Source organism: Arvicola amphibius, chromosome 2 (assembly GCF_903992535.2).
Source record: "Arvicola amphibius chromosome 2, mArvAmp1.2, whole genome shotgun sequence".
In the NCBI taxonomy this organism is placed as follows: Eukaryota; Metazoa; Chordata; class Mammalia; order Rodentia; family Cricetidae; genus Arvicola; species Arvicola amphibius.
Window position 1 is genome coordinate 8,148,564 of NC_052048.2, and position 21,669 is coordinate 8,170,232.

General features: G+C 39.4%; 1 protein-coding gene across 1 annotated transcript; it reads right to left on the reverse strand.

Moving 5' to 3' along the window:
- Positions 1-1,009: 1,009 nt before the first annotated feature.
- Positions 1,010-4,784, reverse strand: LOC119806221 (islet amyloid polypeptide). Its single transcript, XM_038317820.1, has 2 exons — positions 4,705-4,784; positions 1,010-1,208 (listed from the first exon to the last, which is right to left on the reverse strand). Exons 1-2 carry the CDS (start codon positions 4,782-4,784, stop codon positions 1,010-1,012), a joined length of 279 nt encoding a protein of 92 aa, XP_038173748.1.
- Positions 4,785-21,669: the final 16,885 nt, after the last annotated feature.

Consider the following 21,669-nt stretch of genomic DNA (forward strand, 5'->3'; position numbering starts at 1 on the left):
TCCCTCCCTTCTACTTCCTGTGCCTCTCTCAATCCATCCTCCTGACTCCCTCTTACTCTGTATGGCTTTTTAATATTTACTTCCTGTCAACGGGTTGCTTGCTCCACCACTTGACTTATGGTTGACTTTATTTAATCCTATCTATAATAAACAGAAAGCTCTTGAATTAAAGATGTGTGCTAGGGCTGAGCCATACCACAACTAGAAACAGGTTTTTCCAATAAATAACACAAACTTGGGGTTCACAGTGTGATCAAATATCCTGCAACAGTTTTGCTAATTTATTTTGAAATGGCATCTGAACAGGTACCTAGAGTGTTTGTTTTTCCAATGTCCAAAATCAGAACTTTACTACTAACCATTAATAACTTATCAAGTTTCATGTTCCTATGGTCTGCTTTATTGTTAAACTTGAATCACAAAGTTACAAGTTAGAAAAAGAAGTTTTAAGTATTTCCAGAACATGCTGTGTAGCACAAATATTGAAAACCCAGAGACTGATATTGGGGATTGACCTGAAGGTTGGAAAAACAAAACAATAAGCCCATGTTCTTCATTCCAAAGTGGCAATCCTGCCTCCAGGAATCTCAGAATGAGACTGAGTGCTGTCTCCTCCCGTTTTATAGGGCTGGTATTGTAGGCGTGCACCACTACCGCTTGGTTTCGATGGCAAACTAGTGTGGCTACTGGGATTAAAGGCGTGTGTCACCACTGCCTGATCTGTAAGGCTAACCAATGGGGGCTGTTTTACTCTCTGATCTTTAGGCAAGCTTTATTTATTAAAATACAAATGAAATATTACCACATTGTTGTGTTAAGAGACATTGCCTTCAGCCTGAACTTGATCAGTCTTCAGTTTAAAGCAATTCTTAGAATGAGGGTTTACACACACACCCAGAAAGCATGGGACACATCATTGTGCATTCACAGTGGAAATAGAAAAGGCACTGTTAAACCACACCAGAGTATTTACACATAAAGTAACAAGAGATGAAGAAGCACATTGACTCTAAAGGAGTAAGAAATCCAAAGGTTCCCTGTTTGGAATCTCCGCGGGGTTCCTCTTGCCGTATGTGTGTGATCCCACGTTGGTGGATGGGAGGACAGGACCAAGATTGTTGCTGGAATGGACCAAAAAGTTTGCCAGGCGTTGTGTGGCGCAGGTCGCGGTGTTGCACTTCCGTTTGTCCACCTGGTGGTTGGTTCCACTGAACAAATAAGAAAGAATAGCAAGTTGAGAGGCAGCTACACCACCTACACTGTTCCATGCAGTAAAAGAGCAGAAGTATTTTTATAGAAGTCACTCAGGACTCTGGACATTTATGACACGGAGAACGTGTAGAAGAATCAGTTTTGACCACAAAACCACACAACACCTTCCACTGCAGTTAGTGTTGCAGCTCACAATACAAGGAGTAATCTCTTTGGATATTTGGCACAAGCTTTCTGCTTGTATAAGAACACCTGAAGTAAATCAACATAAAAACAGGTGAGACATTTGGGCTTGAAACTTTGAGGGCTCAGGCAGGGTCATTTGTTCCTGTCACTTTGCATACTAAGAACACATATCACAGTAGGTAACTGAGAGTTGAAGCAAGCTGGTAATTGCATGGTAACCAGGAAGTAAACAAAAAGAGGAAAAGAATAAATTATGTTCCCAATGTTCCCAAATTTCCTCGGAAGGCACAAGTTCAATGCCTATCCCCAGCTCTGCCTTTTTCTTAAAGTTTCTACTACCTCTTTCCCTCTTTCCCAGGTATGGTTCAGGGACCAAACTTCTAAGACTTGGGGCTTTGTTTTTTTTTTTTTTTTTTTTTTTTGGTTTTTTGAGACAGGGTTTCTCTGTAGCTTTGGTGCCTGTCCTGGAACTAGCTCTTGTAGACCAGGCTGGTCTCGAACTCACAGAGATCCGCCTGCCTCTGCCTCCTGAGTGCTAGGATTAAAGGCGTGCGCCACCACCGCCCGGCAGACTTGGGGCTTTGAAATATACTTCAGAAATAACTTTATCAAAATGCTTTCAAGACGGTATTTTAAATGGATATAGAATAGTAACACTGCCTACTCTGTTGATTTTTAGAACACATTAGGAAATATTTTAGCTCCAGAGGAATCAAATTACAATTAAGATTTAGATACATGTCAAGTGGAAAGTAAAAGTTATGGGGCTAAAAAAAAAAAAAAAATCAATGCCCAAGACTCTGTAGATAATATATAATGGGGACCAATGCAATGAGTGTTTCTTTATGAAGACTTTGTGGGTAGGAGTGTGGAATAATCATCGCCTCTACACAGCGGCACCCTAAAACTATAAAGTTTTACATGAATTTTTAAAATTACTTTCCCTTCTTACTGCTGTATTTCTCCCAACTATAGAAAACTTTTTCGTCAACATCAAGTGACCTGACTATTTGTTTTGTGTAAATATACATTAAAGAAACAGTCAGTGGCCAAAGGAGGCCCACTGTGGGATCCAGTTGTTTGTTTTAATTTTTTGAAGAAAATTCCAACTTTTTAATCTTAATCCAGCATCATGTTCCTGCCTCCACTCTAGTGCCAGGAGTACAAGTGTGTGCCACCACACAGTGAAATCTACATTTTTATTCTGTATTTGTCTTAAGGATATTATTTGTTCTTCAAAGGAATAGCATACATAAACACTGTATTTCAAATAAATGACTTAATGCTTTAGAGAGGTTTGCTCATGTTTCCAACGCAAGACATGAAATTTTTAATAAGATGACTTTTCTAAAAATCAATTGGGATTAGAATTTGCTCTGAAACTGAAAACTGATAGATTTAAGACAGAAAAGAACATGATCTATTGGTGTAGGGCTATTTCTGTTTGAAGATGTTCTTGGCAGCGATGGGAGCAGACTGTAGAGTTCTTCACAGACAGTGGGGCTGGACTTGGAGGACTGATTGGAAGGCAATGAAAGCACCTTAAGTCATCGAAATGAAACGTTATCGTATTGAGTTAGCTAAAAACTCCTCACCAAAGACACAACAAGAGTTCCTAAAGCTTGTGTCACAGATGCACCATTGATTCCCCCCTCTAAAGACGATGAAAGCATGGACAAGACTCTTTAAAATAATCATTAGAAGGTGAGCAGTGGTGGTTCACTCATTTAATCCCAGCACTTGGGAGGCAGAGGCACGTGGATCTCTATGAGTTCAAGGCCAACTGGGTCTACAGAGCCAGTTCCAGGACAGTTAGGGCTGTTACACAGAAAAACCCTGTCATAAAAAACAAAAAGAAAAACAGCAACAACAAAATAATCACTAGAATACTGGGTAAGGGTGACATAGCCAATATAAGATACCTCCACTTGGTGTATTTTTTCTTAATGACTTGTTTACATTAACATTCACATGTAGAGGTGGGTAACTACTACTGGGAGCTCCTAGTTATCAAACTAGGTGTGTGTGTGTGTGTGTGTGTGTGTGTGTGTGTGTGTGTGTGTGTGTGTTTGTGTGTATCTCCCATCAGCAAAAATGAAACTGATGTAAAGAAATGCATTAACAGACATTTTAAAGATGTCTTGTGAGTGTGCACAAGATAAATGATTTTGAGAAAACATAAAAATAACCTGATGGACAGCAATGCTGTCATTTATTCGATTTTAGAGTAAAGTTCACTGTAAAAGATATGAGCACCCACAGACACACTTGGTAGAGATGCTGAGCAAATCTCTGTATGCACTGGAAGAAAAAAAATCAAGATACTAGCAGACACAATAAGTAATACCATTAAATTTTCCATCATGATTCAATTGTTCAGGTTATTAGAAACCCCATATTGGCTTTACAGCTATTTTTAGCCGTGAAAAGGCCAATTGAAAATTACAGTCAGTTCAGCGATCACTGTGTGAAACCAGGTAAGTCTTGAGAAGATAAAAACTATCTTTGATATTTCCTGGTATTAATCACAGCTGGTGCTGCAGAAAATGTCTGCACACTGACACAGACCTTCACCCAAAACACATAGAGAATAAAAAGAGATGATAATGATACTTCCAATGAGAGATTAAATCACCTGCTTTTCTAAGGCAAATTTAATTTTTTGTGCTGTCCACGAGTGGGTAAGTTTGGTTTCCTAAGAATACCTGGAGCAAAACTGAATGAGGCACAAATTCGAACTTCTTATAATTCTATATAGCCAAGGCATGGAATGACCTTCAAAGAGCAAATGACTTTTTAACTAATTCTGAAATTTAACTTCTTAAAGCCTTTCATTTGCCTCCCATTTCCCTCCCTATATATAATTTCAATTTCCAGAAGGAGATGCAGAAGTTTGGATACTTTCAGACTCATTTGAAGAGGAAAAAGAGGCCGTTTAAATATGCACCCAAATTCCAGATGACATGAAAAACATTGCTTTTTTCAATCCTTTCAGTTTATTTCAGTACTTGGTTCAAACAATAGGAATGTCTGTCCGCCTGTCAGTTTTCCTGGCGTCTTACTCTGGCTTTGCCCCTGTAGGTTCTAACGAGTTTCCAGACAAATGTCACCTCCCATGCCCATCTATAAGAAGTCCTACCAGTCAGTCCTCAGTCACTGACTTTGCCCTTAAAGAATGCAGAATTAGGAACCCATTCAGCTTCAAATACTGCTCATAGAAGGACTGGCTTAAAAATTGAACATTACAATTGCAATTCTAATTTCCCCACACTTTTCAAACAAAGTCGAGATTTTCTGATTACCAACCTTCTGACGGGTGTAGCTTTCATGTGGTTTAGTGCCACACAGAGGATGAGGAGAGCAGCTGGCAGTTTGGAGATGTGCATTGCTTCTCAAGGTCCCTGAGAAGAGAACGACATTGAAGTCAAGCTACTTTCTTCAGTTCCGATCAAAGCCGTTTTAAATTAGAAGCATCAAAGAAACTCTAAAGTGCAATTTACAGGGTCTTCTGTTATTTTTTACTGATGCTCGTCAACTATGAAATAGTTTCAAAATGTCCAATTTCCTTTTAAAAACAACATTATGATTTCTTTTATAATGCACGATTCTTTTACCGTCTTTTTGAAGCAATCCCTACAGGTAACACAAAGATTGCTTTTCTTTCAGTCAATACCTTCTTTCCAAGCACAGGATGTTCCTTACCTTTAACGATCAGTGTCAGCAATATCAGAAAATACCTCGACAGCCAGAGGTTCAGGAACCACAGCCCAAGTCTGCGTGCACGGCTTGGCAACTGGAAAGCTGTCTTTTATATGCCCCTCGCCTTGCTTAGCTCTGTCACCAGGGAGGCTCTGTCATTAATTTTCATCCTATGGCTGGAAAGTGCTTCATAGGCAGCCAGGGCAGGTGAGCCATCATCACATCAACACTTGGGCAAATATTAGCACAGCACACGCTGACTGCCTTTATGGGGTTAATGGTGCATTGGGGGAAGCAGACATTTAGACTTTCCATTTTTATAAAATGTAAGTGACATTTTCAACTATTAAGTATGATGGTAAGGCAGTGACATTTTAAAAATGGTTTAAGGAATAGCAATAAAGCATGCTTATATGCAAAGAGAATGCTATAGAAATGGGGGCATCATAACCACTCTCTCAATACTATGGACTCTCAGAAATAGTTTGTAGTACCACTGCAAAAATTATTTTCTAAAAAGCACATACAATGGAAAACTAAATGGACTCTGGGTTTTGAAAAGATTACAGGAAGTTTGGAGAGAACACATGATGTGAGGGGCAGTATGGGAAGATCTAGAAGGGAGGGAGTGGAGGATGTAATGCTCACATTGTAAGCTTGCATGAAATTCTCGAAAAAATATATATTAAAAAGACAATAGAAGCCATTTATGAAGAAGTGGGGGTAGCAAAGACATAACACCAATGATTTTACACCTGAAAGTGTGTTTATCAGGAGTTAGAGACTTCTAATTGTACATGGGTACACAGGGTTTGTTTGTTTATTGTGTGTGTACATGTTTAAGTGTGGTTTTGAGTGTATACATATATAGGCCCAAGGACAATCTCAAGAGTCATCCTTAGAAGGACTGAATTGTCTCCTTTGAGACAGTCTCTATCATTGACTTGGAACTTGACAGACATTTTATGGCAAAGATGCCCCAGGACCTTCTTCCGGTTTCACCTTCTCATGTTCTGGGCTTAGGTGAGCACACCAACATGTCCCACAGTTCCACATGGGTTCTAAATATGTTCCCTGATGTGAGGCAAGCACTTCACTGACTGAGTTTTCTCCTCAGCCTCTGACCTTTCCTCAAAAGGATTTTGTTCTTTATTGCTTTGTGAGAGAAAGGGCACAGGAAAACTCATGGTCTTTTTTTTTTTTTCTGATCATATCTTTATTCCATTTAAACCATTTTATTCTGTTTTGACGAACAGCCCCATGTTGGCCAGTCTGGTACTGAATTCTATGTGTAGGCAAGGATAACCTTGAACTCCTAATCTTGCCTCATCTCCCATGTGATGGTATTGCAGACTCCATTCATGGCAATTAGCCACATCTTCTCTTCTGTAAATGAATCTTTATGTTTGATAAGTAGCCTATTATTTTGATTTAGACTTTTATAGGCGTTACATGTCAGCTATGGCCACTTTGGCAGTTATACCACTTTAATTTAAACACTGGTATATCTACAAAGAAAAATGATTTTCTTATAGAAAGAAAGCATTCCTGATTCTTCAGTGTGATGTTTAACACACTCTGTGAAAACCCTTTGGATATTTTATTTATTCTTGGTCTGTGAAATTTTCTTCTAATGTGTTTTGGGCTATAATTTTTATCAAAAAGTTGAAAAGAATCAACATTCTAAATGTATCAACTTGACCCCCCCTATTCGGGGATTGAACCCCGGGCTCCTTGCACAGTAGGCAGCACTCCAGGACTCTCATTCCCAGTCCCAGCATCTCCTTTGTTCCAGATTCCGAAGTGCACGAGGAGTGGGGAGGTGATGTAGAGGTAAAGTGGATTAAATTTCGGCTGTGGTGGAACTTCAGGTCTAGCTGGTTTAGAAGCATTCAGCAGTAGTAATTGGGGTGGGGGTGATGGAAAACATTCTAAAGTCGTTTCAGCATAGGGTAGCATGCAGACAAGGGCTGCTGGTGTGGCCATTCCTGCTGAAGTCAGCCAAACACGGAAACCAGCAGAGCCCAGTAGCACAATGGAAGAGCTCATTACTGACCAGAGCGTGAGCAGCTGTCGGGAAGAACTCTCCCCTATGAACTTTCCATGTCTAAACGGTATCTTTAGGTTTATATGAATATGGAGTAGTAGCGTCCTGTATATACAAGCTAAAATGTAATGAGTTGAATGCATTGTGAGTCTGGTACGGAGCGAGACTGTGTGATTAACCTGCTGCTTTATTACCCTTATGAAAATTATTTTCTATAATATTAATTTGTGAGAGAAATTGTAATATTTTATTACGGATCTCAAAAGATCCTTTAGACTTACCTTTTTGGCTTTTAGTGTGTTAAAATTAATTTAAAAAAGAAAACAACAAAAAGACTCTTATTAAAACATGTATCTGCTTTGGAGATGCACAAAATTAAAAGGTTGGAGGAAGTAATACATTAGTTAGAATTTGCTAACTAGGTGATCCTGCTGGTAGCTAGAGCAGAGCTTGGCAGGGAAGGCTGTGGCAGTGGGTCAGGGGGAGGGCACTGTGTCTCAAGGCCCTTGTGATGCTCAGATCCATGAGGGGTGGTTTATGGGATGATACATAAAACTGTGTTATTTTGCTTCTTTCAGTCTTATTGATATATGAGATCTCCTCAAAGGCAGTACATATAATTTTTTAGTCTCCAAGTCATTTGGTGAATGACATTTATCTAAATTTTAAAATGCATCCATTCATTTATGGAAGTACCAACTCTCAGTGTTCAGCAGTAATTTTATCAGAGTGAAAGACTGTTATTCCTTCGGCAAAGAAATAAGTTTGACCCAAATTATTCCTCTTTATTTTTATTCTTCCTTTGTTTTACTTTCTTTTTTCCCTTTTGGTTGTTTTGTGACAGGGTCTTAACACGTATCCAAAATATACTGTAAGCCACTTACACAGTTTATGTTGGTGTCAAGGTTAACTTCGATTGTCGACTTGATACAATCTAGTATCAGCTTGGAGGAGAGTCTCAATGAGAAATTTTTTATGTTGGGTTGACCTGTGAGCAGGTTTGTGCGGACTGTTTTATATCAATTGATGCTGTATGGCCAGATCACTGTGGGTAGCATTATTTTTAGGCAGGGTTTCCTGAATGAGTGGAAAGGATTCCTGCCTAGCCAGGTGTTCAGTTGCATTAACCCTGGTGAACAACAGCACGACAGAGTGCACAGCGAGATTACCCTCGCATCCTAAAGTATGTTTTTAATAGAAAGTCCTCAGTGCTTCCTTCGAGAGAAGAATGGGAAACTTGAGTCATCTAAAAGTGGTGTTTTGGAGGTGATTTATTTAAAATTGCGTCTGGTAGACAGACACGGTCATCCAGAGGAAAGGACAGCGGTAACTGCATGATGGTAAGTCCAATGGGATGCCAAAGAAAAGGAATCGGAGTAAGGAAATTACATTTATTTGCTACATTGTCTAAGACCCTTTCAGCTATTGCAGAGACAGAATTGAAAAAAGAGGCCTTTCCACAAAAGCATAATTATGGCCTGGTTAGAAATAAATCTAAAACTTCATCTAATAACATTAATGAGTACCAATGAGTCATAATTAACTGTCTTTTGAAAAATGTTGGGGGAAATAAAGCCTGTGACCATAGCTAATTAGCATCTCCGTTCTTTCTTTGGTAGTGTGAATCAAGACTCTTCCTGTGACACAGCTAATGTGTTAAGAACCGGAGATTAGATGAGCTCAGAAAGGCTGCAGTTTGTATTTAACCTACGTCTATCTATGTCATATAGAATACACATCCATCTATAGTACATGGCAGCATCTTTCAGGGTGGCTCAAGCGATGGCTACAGTGATTAAGAGCACCTACTGCAGCCGGGCGGTGGGTGGCGCACGCCTTTAATTCCAGCACTCGGGAGGCAGAGGTAAGCAGATCTCTGTGAGTTCGAGGCCAGCCTGGTCTACAAGAGCTAGTTCCAGGACAGGTTCCAAAGCCACAGAGAAACCCTGTCTCCAAAAATCAAAAAAAAAAAAAAAAAAAAAAAAAAAAAGAAAAGAAAAGAGCACCTACTGTTCCCCCAGAGGACTCCAGTTCACTTCCCCACACCTATGTTGGGAGGCTTGCAACAACTGTCTGTAACTCCAGCCCCAGCAGATTTGTCACCTCGGACCTCTGTGAGATCCTCTACTCACATGCACCTGTTCTCATACAGATACACCCATATACACACAATTAAAATAAAGAAAATTAAAATAAACAAAAATTATACTCTTAAAATAATATCTTCTAGGGAGTTGCTTTAAAATTTTCTTGGTGAGCTGAAGATGGTATTGTAACTGTTTGGAATACTGATATTAATTTGATTCAGTCTCCAAGTTAAAGCTATCTACAAGTTGTTTGCAGAAACAGGTGGTTTAAATGTTTCAGAGGAATTTTCTATTATTTGATTTTGCATTCAGCTTCCTCAGTAACCAAGCACTGCCATTCGTTCTGGACCTATTTTCCTTATTTTGGGCATATGCTTTGGTCTTTGTTGATTTCTCTACTCATAACAATGCTGTCCTCAACTGGGTTGCATAACTGAAATCTCTGTGGCTCTGCCAACTCTAACAAATAACCCTATTGGGAGGCTACAAGGCCACTCACTTATAGGTTTCCAGAAACCATTGACGCGTGGAGGATAGCTTAGGCTATGAAACTCAGGCCATTTCCTTGTGGTGTTTATATTATACTTCATGTTTATTCATCTGTAAACATGCAGGAACTCTAGTGTAGCTGTACAGAAGTGAGTTTCCACAGTTGTTAGCTCAACAAAGACTCACCTTGAATGTGGGCAGCTTCATCCCACTGGCTGTAGTCCTGAACAGAATAAAAGGAGGAAGTGAGCTGAGTGCCAATCTTTATCTCATCCTGTTCCTGACTGAGGGTGCGATATGACCGCTGCCTTGAGCTCCCAACACCATGTCCTTCCCACCATGATTATAGTGGATCTCACAGGGCTACAAAAGGTCATAAGAAACTAGTATGAGCAAGTACACATTAAAGCACAGTGAATACTCCCTGCCCGTTTATCATGCTTTTGATTAACTTCTTCGCAAACATCCCTAACCCATATTCTCAGACTAGAAAAATCAGCTGGATTCACCGATTCCTCACCCATTTCTGTTTAAGAACACACACACACACATGAATGCATGTGCTTATGCACAAACAGTATATATTCACATAGGCACATGCAGGCGTGCACACACACTCACCCCTCCACACACACAGAAATTTAAAGATGAAGAAAAGGTTTTAGTATACAGACATTCCTGATGGAGTTACACATAGATACTTGCTATTCATACAGAATGAAGTACCAAATTGCAGCTACATTTGAGCCCAGGATTTGGAGATCACATTGATGATGCCGTGCTCCAAATACCAGAGCAGGAGATGCTTCTGGAATGCTAAGAAGGCTTCATTAGAGAAACATAAGACAGGTGCATCAAAAATAAGGTTCAAGGACTTTTTTCTGTTTTACCATGTGCACCATTTTTGTATTTTTTTGTTATTTAATTTCTAATATTTACATGGGTTCCTGTTAAATGGTTTAATTCTTTTCTACTAATAATAACTATATTGAGTTCTAATATACACAATATTCAGCTAACATGTTTACTGATAAATAGCAACTTTTTTAATGTCTTGAATAATTTCTACTCAGTTTATTAGAAGGTTAGCTGAAGGAAGGAAAATCTTACTTTGGTTTCTAGTTTGTGGGAAGGCATCAAGGAAGGCCCCTGTTATAACTGGTTACATTCCATCCGTATGTAGAGAGCAAAGATAGATGGAGTTGGTACTCATCTCACTCTCTTATAATTACCCCATTTAGCACCCTAGACCTTTGAGCAATGCTGCATTTTGGGTTGGTTTTCTCTGTGCAGTTAACCCTAGTCATTCACAGACATGCCTAAAATTTTATTTCTTTGTTGGTAGAGGCTGCTTGTTTGTTCCCAGCTGCCCAGAACCAAAACACACAGAAATCTGTATTAATTACAATACTGTGTGGCCAACAGCTTAAGTGTATTTTTGGCTAACTCTTATATCTTAAATTAACCCATTTTTATTAATCTATGTATCACCACATGGCTGTGGCTCACCGGCAAGGTTTGGTGGGCTCTGGCAAAGGCATCTGTCTCCTGTGGGTGGCTACAAAGCTTCTCCCTGATTCTGCCTACTCTCTCTCTATATAGCTCTTCCATTCTGGCTATATTCTGCTAAGCCACTGGCTTAAACAGCTTTATTCATTAACCAATAAAAGCAAAACATAGACAGAAGGACTTCCCACACCATTTCTTAGACTATTCTAGCTCTGTCACAATTTTATACCTGTCAAGGTGACCATCAGTATTAACCATCATAAGTTTACTTGTCAACCTGACACCCAAGCATATAACTTTTAATCCATAATCAGCCACCTGCTGTGCTCTCCTCCTCTTCCCCTTTAAATTTGCTCACACATTTTCTCCACCAAACCTCACATTTTCATATTTCTTTTCTTTCTTCCTGGAGATCTGAATGAGAGCAGTAGGTAGTAGATGTGCTACAGCCTGAACACTGTGCTATCACGAGATTTCCTCCACCAAAGAGATCAGTTTTTGATTACTGCTAGTAAATTTCTCAGCCATGAACAGAATCTAGCCAGATATGGTTGAAGGAGAGAATTGACTTCCCAGAGACATCATCTAACTTCCATGAATGTGCACAATAGCATGTATTGCCCACATTCATATACACATGTGCCTTCTTAAAGTAAAAATTACAAAGAAAATCTCCTTCATGGAATGGGGTTATTGCTGTGATTCACCTGAGCACATGACCTTGCTCCTTTGGAACTGGTTTGTATGAAGGTGGAAGAGTTTGGAGATTCATTCTAGAGAAGGCCGAGAATGCTTTAAGCAGAACATAAAATGTATAATTCTGGTAGGAATCTGAAGACCAAAATGTCAAAAGAATCACAAATATTAAATGTCCCACTCATGGTATTTCAGGGGTTGGAGGGAATCCAGGGCAGAATGATTCATGGATTTTTATGACAATGAAAATCCTTTGTCCAATGTAATTGTGGAAGTCTAGCAAAAAGAACACAGCTGCCCTTAGAGAACTTGAGGGAATATTCCCCATTCTTGTAGGTTCTTTAAGTAAATGTGCTCTTCTTTGCACACACTCCATAACCTATAAATGTGATTATTGCAGAGAGATCATAGAATTTCAGTAATATTAAAAAGAATATCCTTCACCCATTCCAAGGACAATTGGACTTAAATCCTTCATTTCCTATGGCTCCTTGCTGCAGAAAATAGCCAAGACTCCCAACAGTCAGAGCCTACTTGGTTCTTTTCTTAATCACTCTCTTGGATGTATTTTATGTAACTAGACTGTGGTGTGAAATTCAATCTCCAACACCAACTGGAATTAGATTCATCATGTTGTACTACGGTCACCCCAATTCTCTGTAGAATCTCACCTTCATAAACTTTTTGTTCTTCCCTGAAATAAGAAATAGTGAGTGATATTCAGTGGTGTGCAGCAGTGTCTTGAATAGAAGATAGTACCTGATCAAGGGCTGCCCATTTATATTTCAAAGTCAGTCCTGAAGTAGTCTGAAGTTTGTAAGATGTTGAAACTGAGAAAAAAGAAGTTTCTTAACAACAAAAAGAGTAAAATTTTGTGGAGATATTTATAAAACTCTAGGAAATAGAGATGACCATTTACTGGTCACCTAATCCTATCTACGGGACCTTGCCATGATGGCTGTGGGTAAGAGATAAGGGCTATACGTAGCTAGTTCTCAGAGCAGAACGAAATCATCACAGGAAGAGGGATAAGTAGTGGTGCAGATGTTTTAAGGAGGCACGAGGGAAGCTGTCGCATGAGCCAGGGAGATAAGGATGCGAAGGATGAAAACATCTGGAGATAGTAAGGTGACTCCGTGGGTAACGGCACTTGTCACTAAACCTGAGAACCTTATGTTGGACTCTGAAACTCACGCAATGGAAAGAAAGGACAGATTCTTAAAATTTGTTCTGTGCCCTCCACAACTATTCCATGGCACACTTGTGTTTGCGTTTGTGTACAGAAGACATACGGATACCCACACCAATGATAATTAAAATTTAAAACAAATTAAAAAGATAGGGGCTACAAATTCAGATGCAGCAGGACAACAAAGTCTCCCCCTTCTGATCCAGTGGCCCATTTTTCTGCACTGGGGTGACACGGTCCTCTACTATACAGATAATCAACTGTGTGACTCATGTCCCATCATCCAGTGGACATACCCACCTGACTGTGGAACACTCTTTACATCAAAATCTGAATTTCTTCTTTTCACCTTTATCCCAACTTCATTCTATATATTAGTTATCAAAGCTGCTGGGCCAGCAGCCTTTGGTTCTCTTTGACCTTTGCTCTTTCTTCTTTATCTAAGTTGATCCCCAAGAGTGTTACTTATATTTATCATTAACTTCTATAATGCTTGTATTTAAATTGATGGTTCCACCTAAAGTGTTGTATTTAGGATGATGTATAGATAGTGTATGAAGTTTATTATGATATCTGGCAATATTTACTACAAGTAAATGTCTTTTTTCTTCCACATGATGTCATTTAATATATGATACACACTTTTAATTAACATTGTGTGCAAGAAAATGACCTGTTAAATCAATTCAAAAATGATATGCTTGTAATTTGGCATTTATTCTATATATTAAGTTATTAAAATCAGAAAAAACTCACTCATGATGTTTCAAGTTTCACACCTGAAGACTTAGAATGTTTTTAAGGAATTAATAAATGTTTACAGTGTTAATTTTCTTTAAAATTAAAAACATAATAGAATTTTTTGGTATCTTTATTTGCAGATATTTCCCACAGTATGAAATGCCTAGGTATATACAAATTTCCTTACTCATTTCCTTTAAAAAAATCAATTTCTGAGCAATAAAATCACACAATGCAGTACTAGGTAAAATTTTGAATCAAAAAATAACATTTGAGGTTCAGGAGAATATAATTTATCAAATCGTTTTTCTTAAACTCAGGAGGTTCTGTCTTACCTTCGGTGCTCCTCTTGATCTAATAGCCCATGAGAAGTGTAAACATAAAGGCACATGGCTACAAATTGAACACTAGAAGTTGTCTAATGATCCGAAGCCTGATGCTGATGGTAAGTTACACATAGACACACCTATGATGAAGCCAGGCCCTGATTATCCCCAGGAGCCACATGCTGTTTTCTTTGTGAAGGTCACACCAGTATTTTGTTTTCCATCTCCCACATAGAAATCTGAATCACAGTGCTCTGACAGCCAACACATGCAGCCAGTAGGGGATTCTGAGCAGCCACTCAATGTACTTTTTGGCTATTCAGTGTCTCTGGGTAGAAATTTAGGATGGCCTTGGACTGTTTCACTGAACTCAAATATATATAAAGATAAAGAAGGGAGCAAATGAGGAGACTTAACAGATGTGCTGAGTGACATAAAATATTTAGATAATAATTTGTTGGGAGCAGTGAGACCCCAGATCCTGAATTTCTTGTAATCCTCTGATCTGAGTACCTACAGCTTTTCTGAGCACAAGACCTTCAGGAGTTCCTGATGGCAGGAGAGTGGTTTCTGGTGGGTTTGGCTGGGGCGTGGCTATCTCTATATAATCTGCCCCTGAACACAATAAAGGGGGCATTCTTGGGGAATTCAAGGATGATCCGTGTCTTTGTGTCTCTGTGTATTTTAACCTCCTGCCCCTTGCCTGAAGCTCGGTAACTGTGTGCCAGCTCACCGAACACAGACATGGGGGCACGGTGCGCAGCAATAATTAACAAGAATAGCTAAGATTCAACATCAGGCTGGCTCAGAAGTGCATAATATTCTTGTTAATATTAAAGAGTCAATTTTACAGCTGTCTTCAAACTTTTTCCTGTTGAGGCAGGCTCACTCTGTGTACTTTGGTTAGCATGGAGTCCACCATGAACATCAGGCTCACCTTGGACTCATAACCATCCTCCTGCCTCTCTATCTGAAGTGCTGAAGCTGGGATTATAGGCATGTGCTCCTTTTATGTTTTTTTATATATTTATTTTATTTATGTACCTGTGAACTTGTGTTTAAGTGCTCATGTAAGCCATAAATAGGGTTTCTGCATCCCTTGCTGGAGTTCCAGATGCTTGTGTGCTAGAGTCCCATGCACAATCCTCTGGCCTATACTAGGGTCTAATGTGCAGTCTTCTGACCAAGAACTCTTAAGTGGTAGCTCTCTAGATACTCCACCATTTTTAACTGGCAAATAATCTCCAATGACTCTTACAGAAAACAACATAGAAATTCCCAAAAGAGAATTAAAACAAATTCTATTGTAAACCTATTCAGAGGACTCTGACTTAGATCTTACACACAGACACATGCACTTGAGAAGGGACAGATTGCTGCAGATGGCAAAAATCTCCGGGGTAAATATTGACTTTACCACTTGTGACCTATATGACCTTAGACAGTTGTTTGACCCCACTGTACTTTAAGTCCTGTACCCTTAAAGTTGGACAACAGTACCCATGTGACAGGGCTTGATGAGGGTTAAATGCACTGATGTGACAAGTTTCCAGAGTGATGTTTAAAATATGTGAAAAGTACATCAGGTGGATGGATGTTCATTATTTGTTATCTATGATCTCCTATGATCTCAGCCTTATCAGGATAATGTGTTATCTAAATGAGTTCAGAGCTGTGTCTTCCAGCATAGCAGCAGTTTTTCAGGAACAAATACTCTTTTAAACTTTTTTTACGTGCTAGTCACTCAACCAAAAAACCACACATCACACATGGAGTCCAAAATATCATGTTGAACAATAAATATGCTGGTGTTTCAGAATGTGGTGGCTTGTCTCTGTTGGCAAGTGGATTTCCTGGCTGTAAGCCTCCAAACAGGTGGTCTTCTGTTTGTGGGCACACTGTGTTCTATGAAGACCTGGTACTGTGGCTCTTTTTCAGTGATGCAGAAGGAATGAATCCATATATCCAAGTCAATAAAGAAAAATCAGTTGACTTGATGGGAAACCTTGTGGTTAGTGTGACTCAGAGAGGTGAGTATAAGAAGTAAGAGCTGCTGAAATATTCAAGGATCTGTTTCCTGATCCAGTCTGAACAGCACTGAGGACGTAACTCTATCATGCATCAGCAAACATCTACCATTAGTTGACTGTTGTTTGCGTGCCAATTTTGTAATATGCATTAAATATATTTAATTTTGCAGTGAAGATTATGGTTGTCTTTGTCAATGTTCATCTGGTTTCACATTCGTTCTCTCCCATGCTCTATCCATTCTGTATCCCGGAGACTGAAGACTAAGTATCCCTGTTCATAAGACTCTGTTAGATTGTGCTATTGGAAAATATTTGTGTGACATTGGGCTTATGGAGAAGGGGAAAATACCAGGGTTTTCCTAGCTTCTAGTGGTGGCTTTATGACCTTGAGGACTCTAGCCTGTGCATCTCAGCTCTCTCCCCTTCCTACATGGCCTTTAACCTGCTTTCTAACTCTTCTTGTGCCTTTGTGACTGTTTTCCCACATTAAATTCTTTTGGCATCTATTTTCTCATCCAGGGTCATAGGTTTGTGTCTCACATTGGGCACCATATATTGAGGACCGGCCTCGACAAAACTACTTACGAGGGTAGGGACATTGGAATCAAAGAAATATAAGTAAAGAACAAGAAGACAAAAATAATAAGTCAGAAAACATAAAACAGTGTCAGAAGGGTATTTCAGGGATTACTGAAACCCTGAAATCCCTGCATTTATTTTTCCACGGCTTTTATACCTAATGTAAACTGGGGGAGAAGCTAACAAAAGACTTGATTAACATGATACAAAAGGTTAACACACACAGTCAAATCTGAGACACACAATCATTAGCATTCTGTTGTCTAGTCATTTAGGTCAAGTATGCTGAAGACCTCCTTTTCCTAGGTGACCTCAAAGTTACAAAAGAAAGGAGCAGAAGCACACCTGCATATCCTGACCACCTGTCAGGGTGGCACCAAGCTACTTTAACTTCAAAAGAGCTAGGCAACCACCTTCTGAGTTAGAACGTGCAATTAAGCCTGTTAGTCTTCAAACTCTCTGACCTTCAGACAAGGTGGAAAGGGACCTGCATTTTTTCAGCATCCACAACTGTGAGAACGATAGATGCTGTTTTCATTTGTGGTCTATCCTAAAGCATGCAGACAATTTGCAAACAGATCTTCAAACTTGTACTTATTTTAAAGCATAAGCAGCTAAACTACTAAACTGCACCCAGATGGCACAGACATGAGAATGATTCTCATTAATATTTCTTTTCCCTCTGACATTGACTACATCATGGCAATAACTACCAATTGCCAGTTAATGATCTCTCTCTCCCATAGTTTCTGAGACCTCTTGAGAGTAAGCACAAGCTTCATCTTCTTCATCTTCAGAATCCTAACACCTACAACTGTGCTGAGAATTTAGTAAAGCCTTAATAAACATTTGTGGAGTGAATGAATAATATTCACTGCCATTGACAGGGTAACTGTTTAACTCCATCCCCCTGTGAGGGTGCTGATGGGAGTTATACAGTTCATTCTTCTTAACAGTCTTGCATGATAGACATAAATATTCCTGTCCTTCAATATAAACAGGCTAAAAATCCATATAGACAAGTCAACATATCTGGGATTAAAGTCACAATGGTGTTTCACAACTGACACTCTCCAGTTGTCACTTCCTTTTTTAGGATGTGAATGAGAAAATGCACACATAAATGGATTAGGGGAAAACCCCGGGATTTTGTTGTATTTCCATATATGAGGGGTACATGGAAAAAGGGAAACTTTTTATATATGAGAAAGAGGAGTTCAACTATTTCCTTCCACGAGATTAAGTAGAGATACCTACTTTTGTCCCTCAAATTCTGCCCAAGCAGATAAAAAGAAGGGAATAATTGAGACAACCTGAAGAAGTTGTAATTCCCATTGCACTGCTCTCAGTGAAAAGCTAGTATTGATAGTGCGCAGTATAAGGCAAGTTTTCTTCAGGATCTGCAGCAACTGCAGAGAATGCTTCAGTCTAGACTGGCTGCAGTTCTGGATGCAGTGGAGATCAGTGGAGACTTGCAGACAAAGAGGGTGGGGGATGCCATCCAGAGGAAAGAGCGTGTCAGCTGTTCTAGTGCTGGGTATGACAACCTGACAATTTTTGCTGGCAGCGATGAGGGGATGGCAATGATGCAGAGGGGGAACAAACATTGAACAACTGGGTATCAAGAGGGAGCACTCTCCGCTGTGGCTTGGCCTGATTCTTGCTTTAGCTAGGAAGTATGGGCTCAACAGGACTGTGCATTAGAGAGCTTAAAGCTTTATGGTGAGACCTAGGTCAAAACAAGAGTCTCAAGTGTGGGAACTGCATCTCCTGCAACCACCTCTTTATTCTCTAGGTCTGTGTGGTACAGGAAATGCCACTGATGACACAATGATGTCACAGGTGGCTCCGTTAAAGGCAGAGCTCAAGTTTTGAATTTCTAATTCTGCTTGCCTCTCAGTCTAGACTTAGAACACATCCAAAGTCACAAACTGTCTAGATTGTGGGTGAAGGGTTCGTCTGTTTTCCAGCCTTCTTTTCCTTGGTAAAACCGCATGAATGGGTAATGTTCTTGATGTCTGGTTAAGTTTTCTCTAGGGCCGCACATTCCAGGGACCTTGAATGTAGGAAATAAAAGTGTTCAGCCTTAACAGGTGGAATTCAGTATTGTCTTCTTTGATTTCTGACTGGAGAAAGCTGACCAAAGTAAAATGATTTGCTGGGAACCAAACAAGAAGTCATTGTTGATTCTCCATGCCCTTTCTTGGCTTGGTATCGGTTGAAAGCATTTCAATTGGACAGCACCTAATAGGCTGTCTCTAGCAGTTAGAGCCAATTTGAGGATTCCAGAAAAAGGTGCTTTTCATTCGATTTTTGCTGCTATTACTTTTTCTTCCCTCACCAGGGAGAGGATCATTTCCTAAGGCTTCCTCATGTATGTATTATTTGCTTGACCATGGTAAAGCAAAACCTTTGATTCATTAATTCAATAGTACAGAGTAAGGTAGAATGAACAGCATGTATGTACTGATAATCACAAGCTGTTTGGATACTGAGAATGAGTGAGTGTGTTTATTCACCTTGTACAGAGTTGTATTCCTCTGGGATTGAGATGTCATTAAGGACCATCAGCCAAAGGGTCTCCCCTGACCAGGTTTGCTGTTCAGTGTGCATAGAGTATCAGTACTACAGGGTAGTTACTGTTTTAAAGATCAGCTTTGTAACATGCTCACCCACCAACTTAGCAATTCTTCACTGTGTTCTTAAAATGTGTACCGGCAAAGGTACCGGCGGTTATGTACCGGCAAGGGTACCAGCGGTTATAGGGGTTAGGGAATAACCACGATAGTCCTTTATAATAAATCAGTTTTAATACAAGGGAAAATAAGGGAACTTACAGAACCAAGGGTCCAGCGGAGCAGAAGGTACGCAAGGGAGAGCCAAAACGGGGCTCCTTCCGGCGCTCCGATCCTATTTAATGGGTATCCTACTCCGCTGGGGCAGCCACGCCCCTGAACGCAGGGATTGGGCCAGCTGCCCCAACATCTCCCCCTTTTGTCTAAATAAGACAGATTCAGAAACCAAATACAACTATATACAATGGGAAAAGATCATATAAAATTACAAGAAGTAAACAATATCAGGTGAGGAGTATATAACAAAAAATTTTTCTAATCACTCTACTTTGGGAAGTCTAAATAATCTAGAAGGTAGCTACCATTATCTAATCTTCAACCCCATCAAAGATCTGAGAAGGAGAGTAAAATTACCAAAGCAACCAGGAAGCACAAACGAGAAACTTCCAAAATGTGCAACACAAGACAGAGACAATTGACTACCTGGGCAACCACACGAAGTCTTGATAGCAATGTTGAGGCAACCAACTTTGGCTGAGGCCTGAAAAAACCTGACATACCATTATACAATGGCAAGGAACCTTTAGTAGAACTATCCTATCCTGTCTTGGCAAGATAAGACAATTCTGTTTTATCCACTTATGGATATTTCGTACTTTAGTCAGTAATGGAGGTATGGGCTTTTCTTTGCCCCAAGGCCAGTTCTGCCAAGTAGAAGACAAACTCCCAGTGGAGTGTCTTAGGTGCTCAATGTTCTCTCGGGAGTAGAGCATTGTTGCCAGGAGTGATTGTGTCTCATAAATACAAAACTCTAGGTTAGATTAAAGGCCATGTTCTACAGCTCTTCAAAGAGGTCGAAGATTATGCTATCTATACTAAATACAACCTCTATGTGTCTAAAAAACCTGATTGTCCTAAATATAAATATGATCAACATATAATTCTCAACACTTATGTAACTGTATGACTAATAGAATAGACAACTGTGCAATAAATGAAGACAATGATTTTCAAATGTAAACAGGGTCCTTACATAAATAATATCTGAGGTAGAAATGTACATTGCAATATGGTAAACAATGTCATTACATAAATAATATCAGAGGTAGAGATGTACATTGCAATACAGTAAACAATGTCAATATAACAATTGTTTCAAACAGAGGTAGTATCATACTCTCATACAATGTTCAATATATCAATATACAAGAATCAACACTCATATAGTTTTTCAAAAAACAATAACTCAAAAAAATCAATTATTCTTTCAGATCGCCAGTTAATCCCCCCTTTTTTAATATATATAATATATATATATATTTAATATATATAATATATATATATATATATACATAATTTATACCCCTGAGTCCATATAAAGCCTTCCACAACCCGACCACCCTATACCAGCCACCAATTAGTGTCCCTAAACCTGAGGGTAAACTTTATTGGGAGGGGGGGCGTCGTCATCTAAGATTGTTTCCAGCTGACATAGGGGCGACTTTTCTTCCCAGGGGTACCTGTGAAAGCAAATGATGGTAGAATACCCAGGGTAACATTCCATCTAGGAAAAATGTGTCCAGCCTCTGAATTTTTTAGAAAATGAGGCCAGAATGTTGTCAAAAATGTGCACCATTTAAAAGTGTTTTGTGCAATTGGTACCAAAAAACAGGCCAAATATTAGCGCTACAAAAACATGACGTCATAATAACCAGTTGGAGTCGATGTCGCGGGGCCCCGTCTTCATCCTGGAAACTGCAAAGATTACTGAAGAAAAAATTTTGTCGTTTGTTGCGAGAGAGATAAGCATTATCTACAAAGACACATACAGATGTATACGTGCATATCTTCAATGAAAGGTGCATTAAAGACAACCATAGATATGAATGAAGGCAAAAGAGGCAAATATATTGGTACCATTATCAACATTATTGTTATTAATATTCTGACTCATAATTTGACTCCTAACCTGAGACAGAAACTCTGAGAAATCTCTTATAAACAAGCTTGGAATCGGAGAGGGACTGGGCCAGAGTCTAACTCCAGGAAACCAGCTCTAAATATCTATGAAGAAATGCATATTG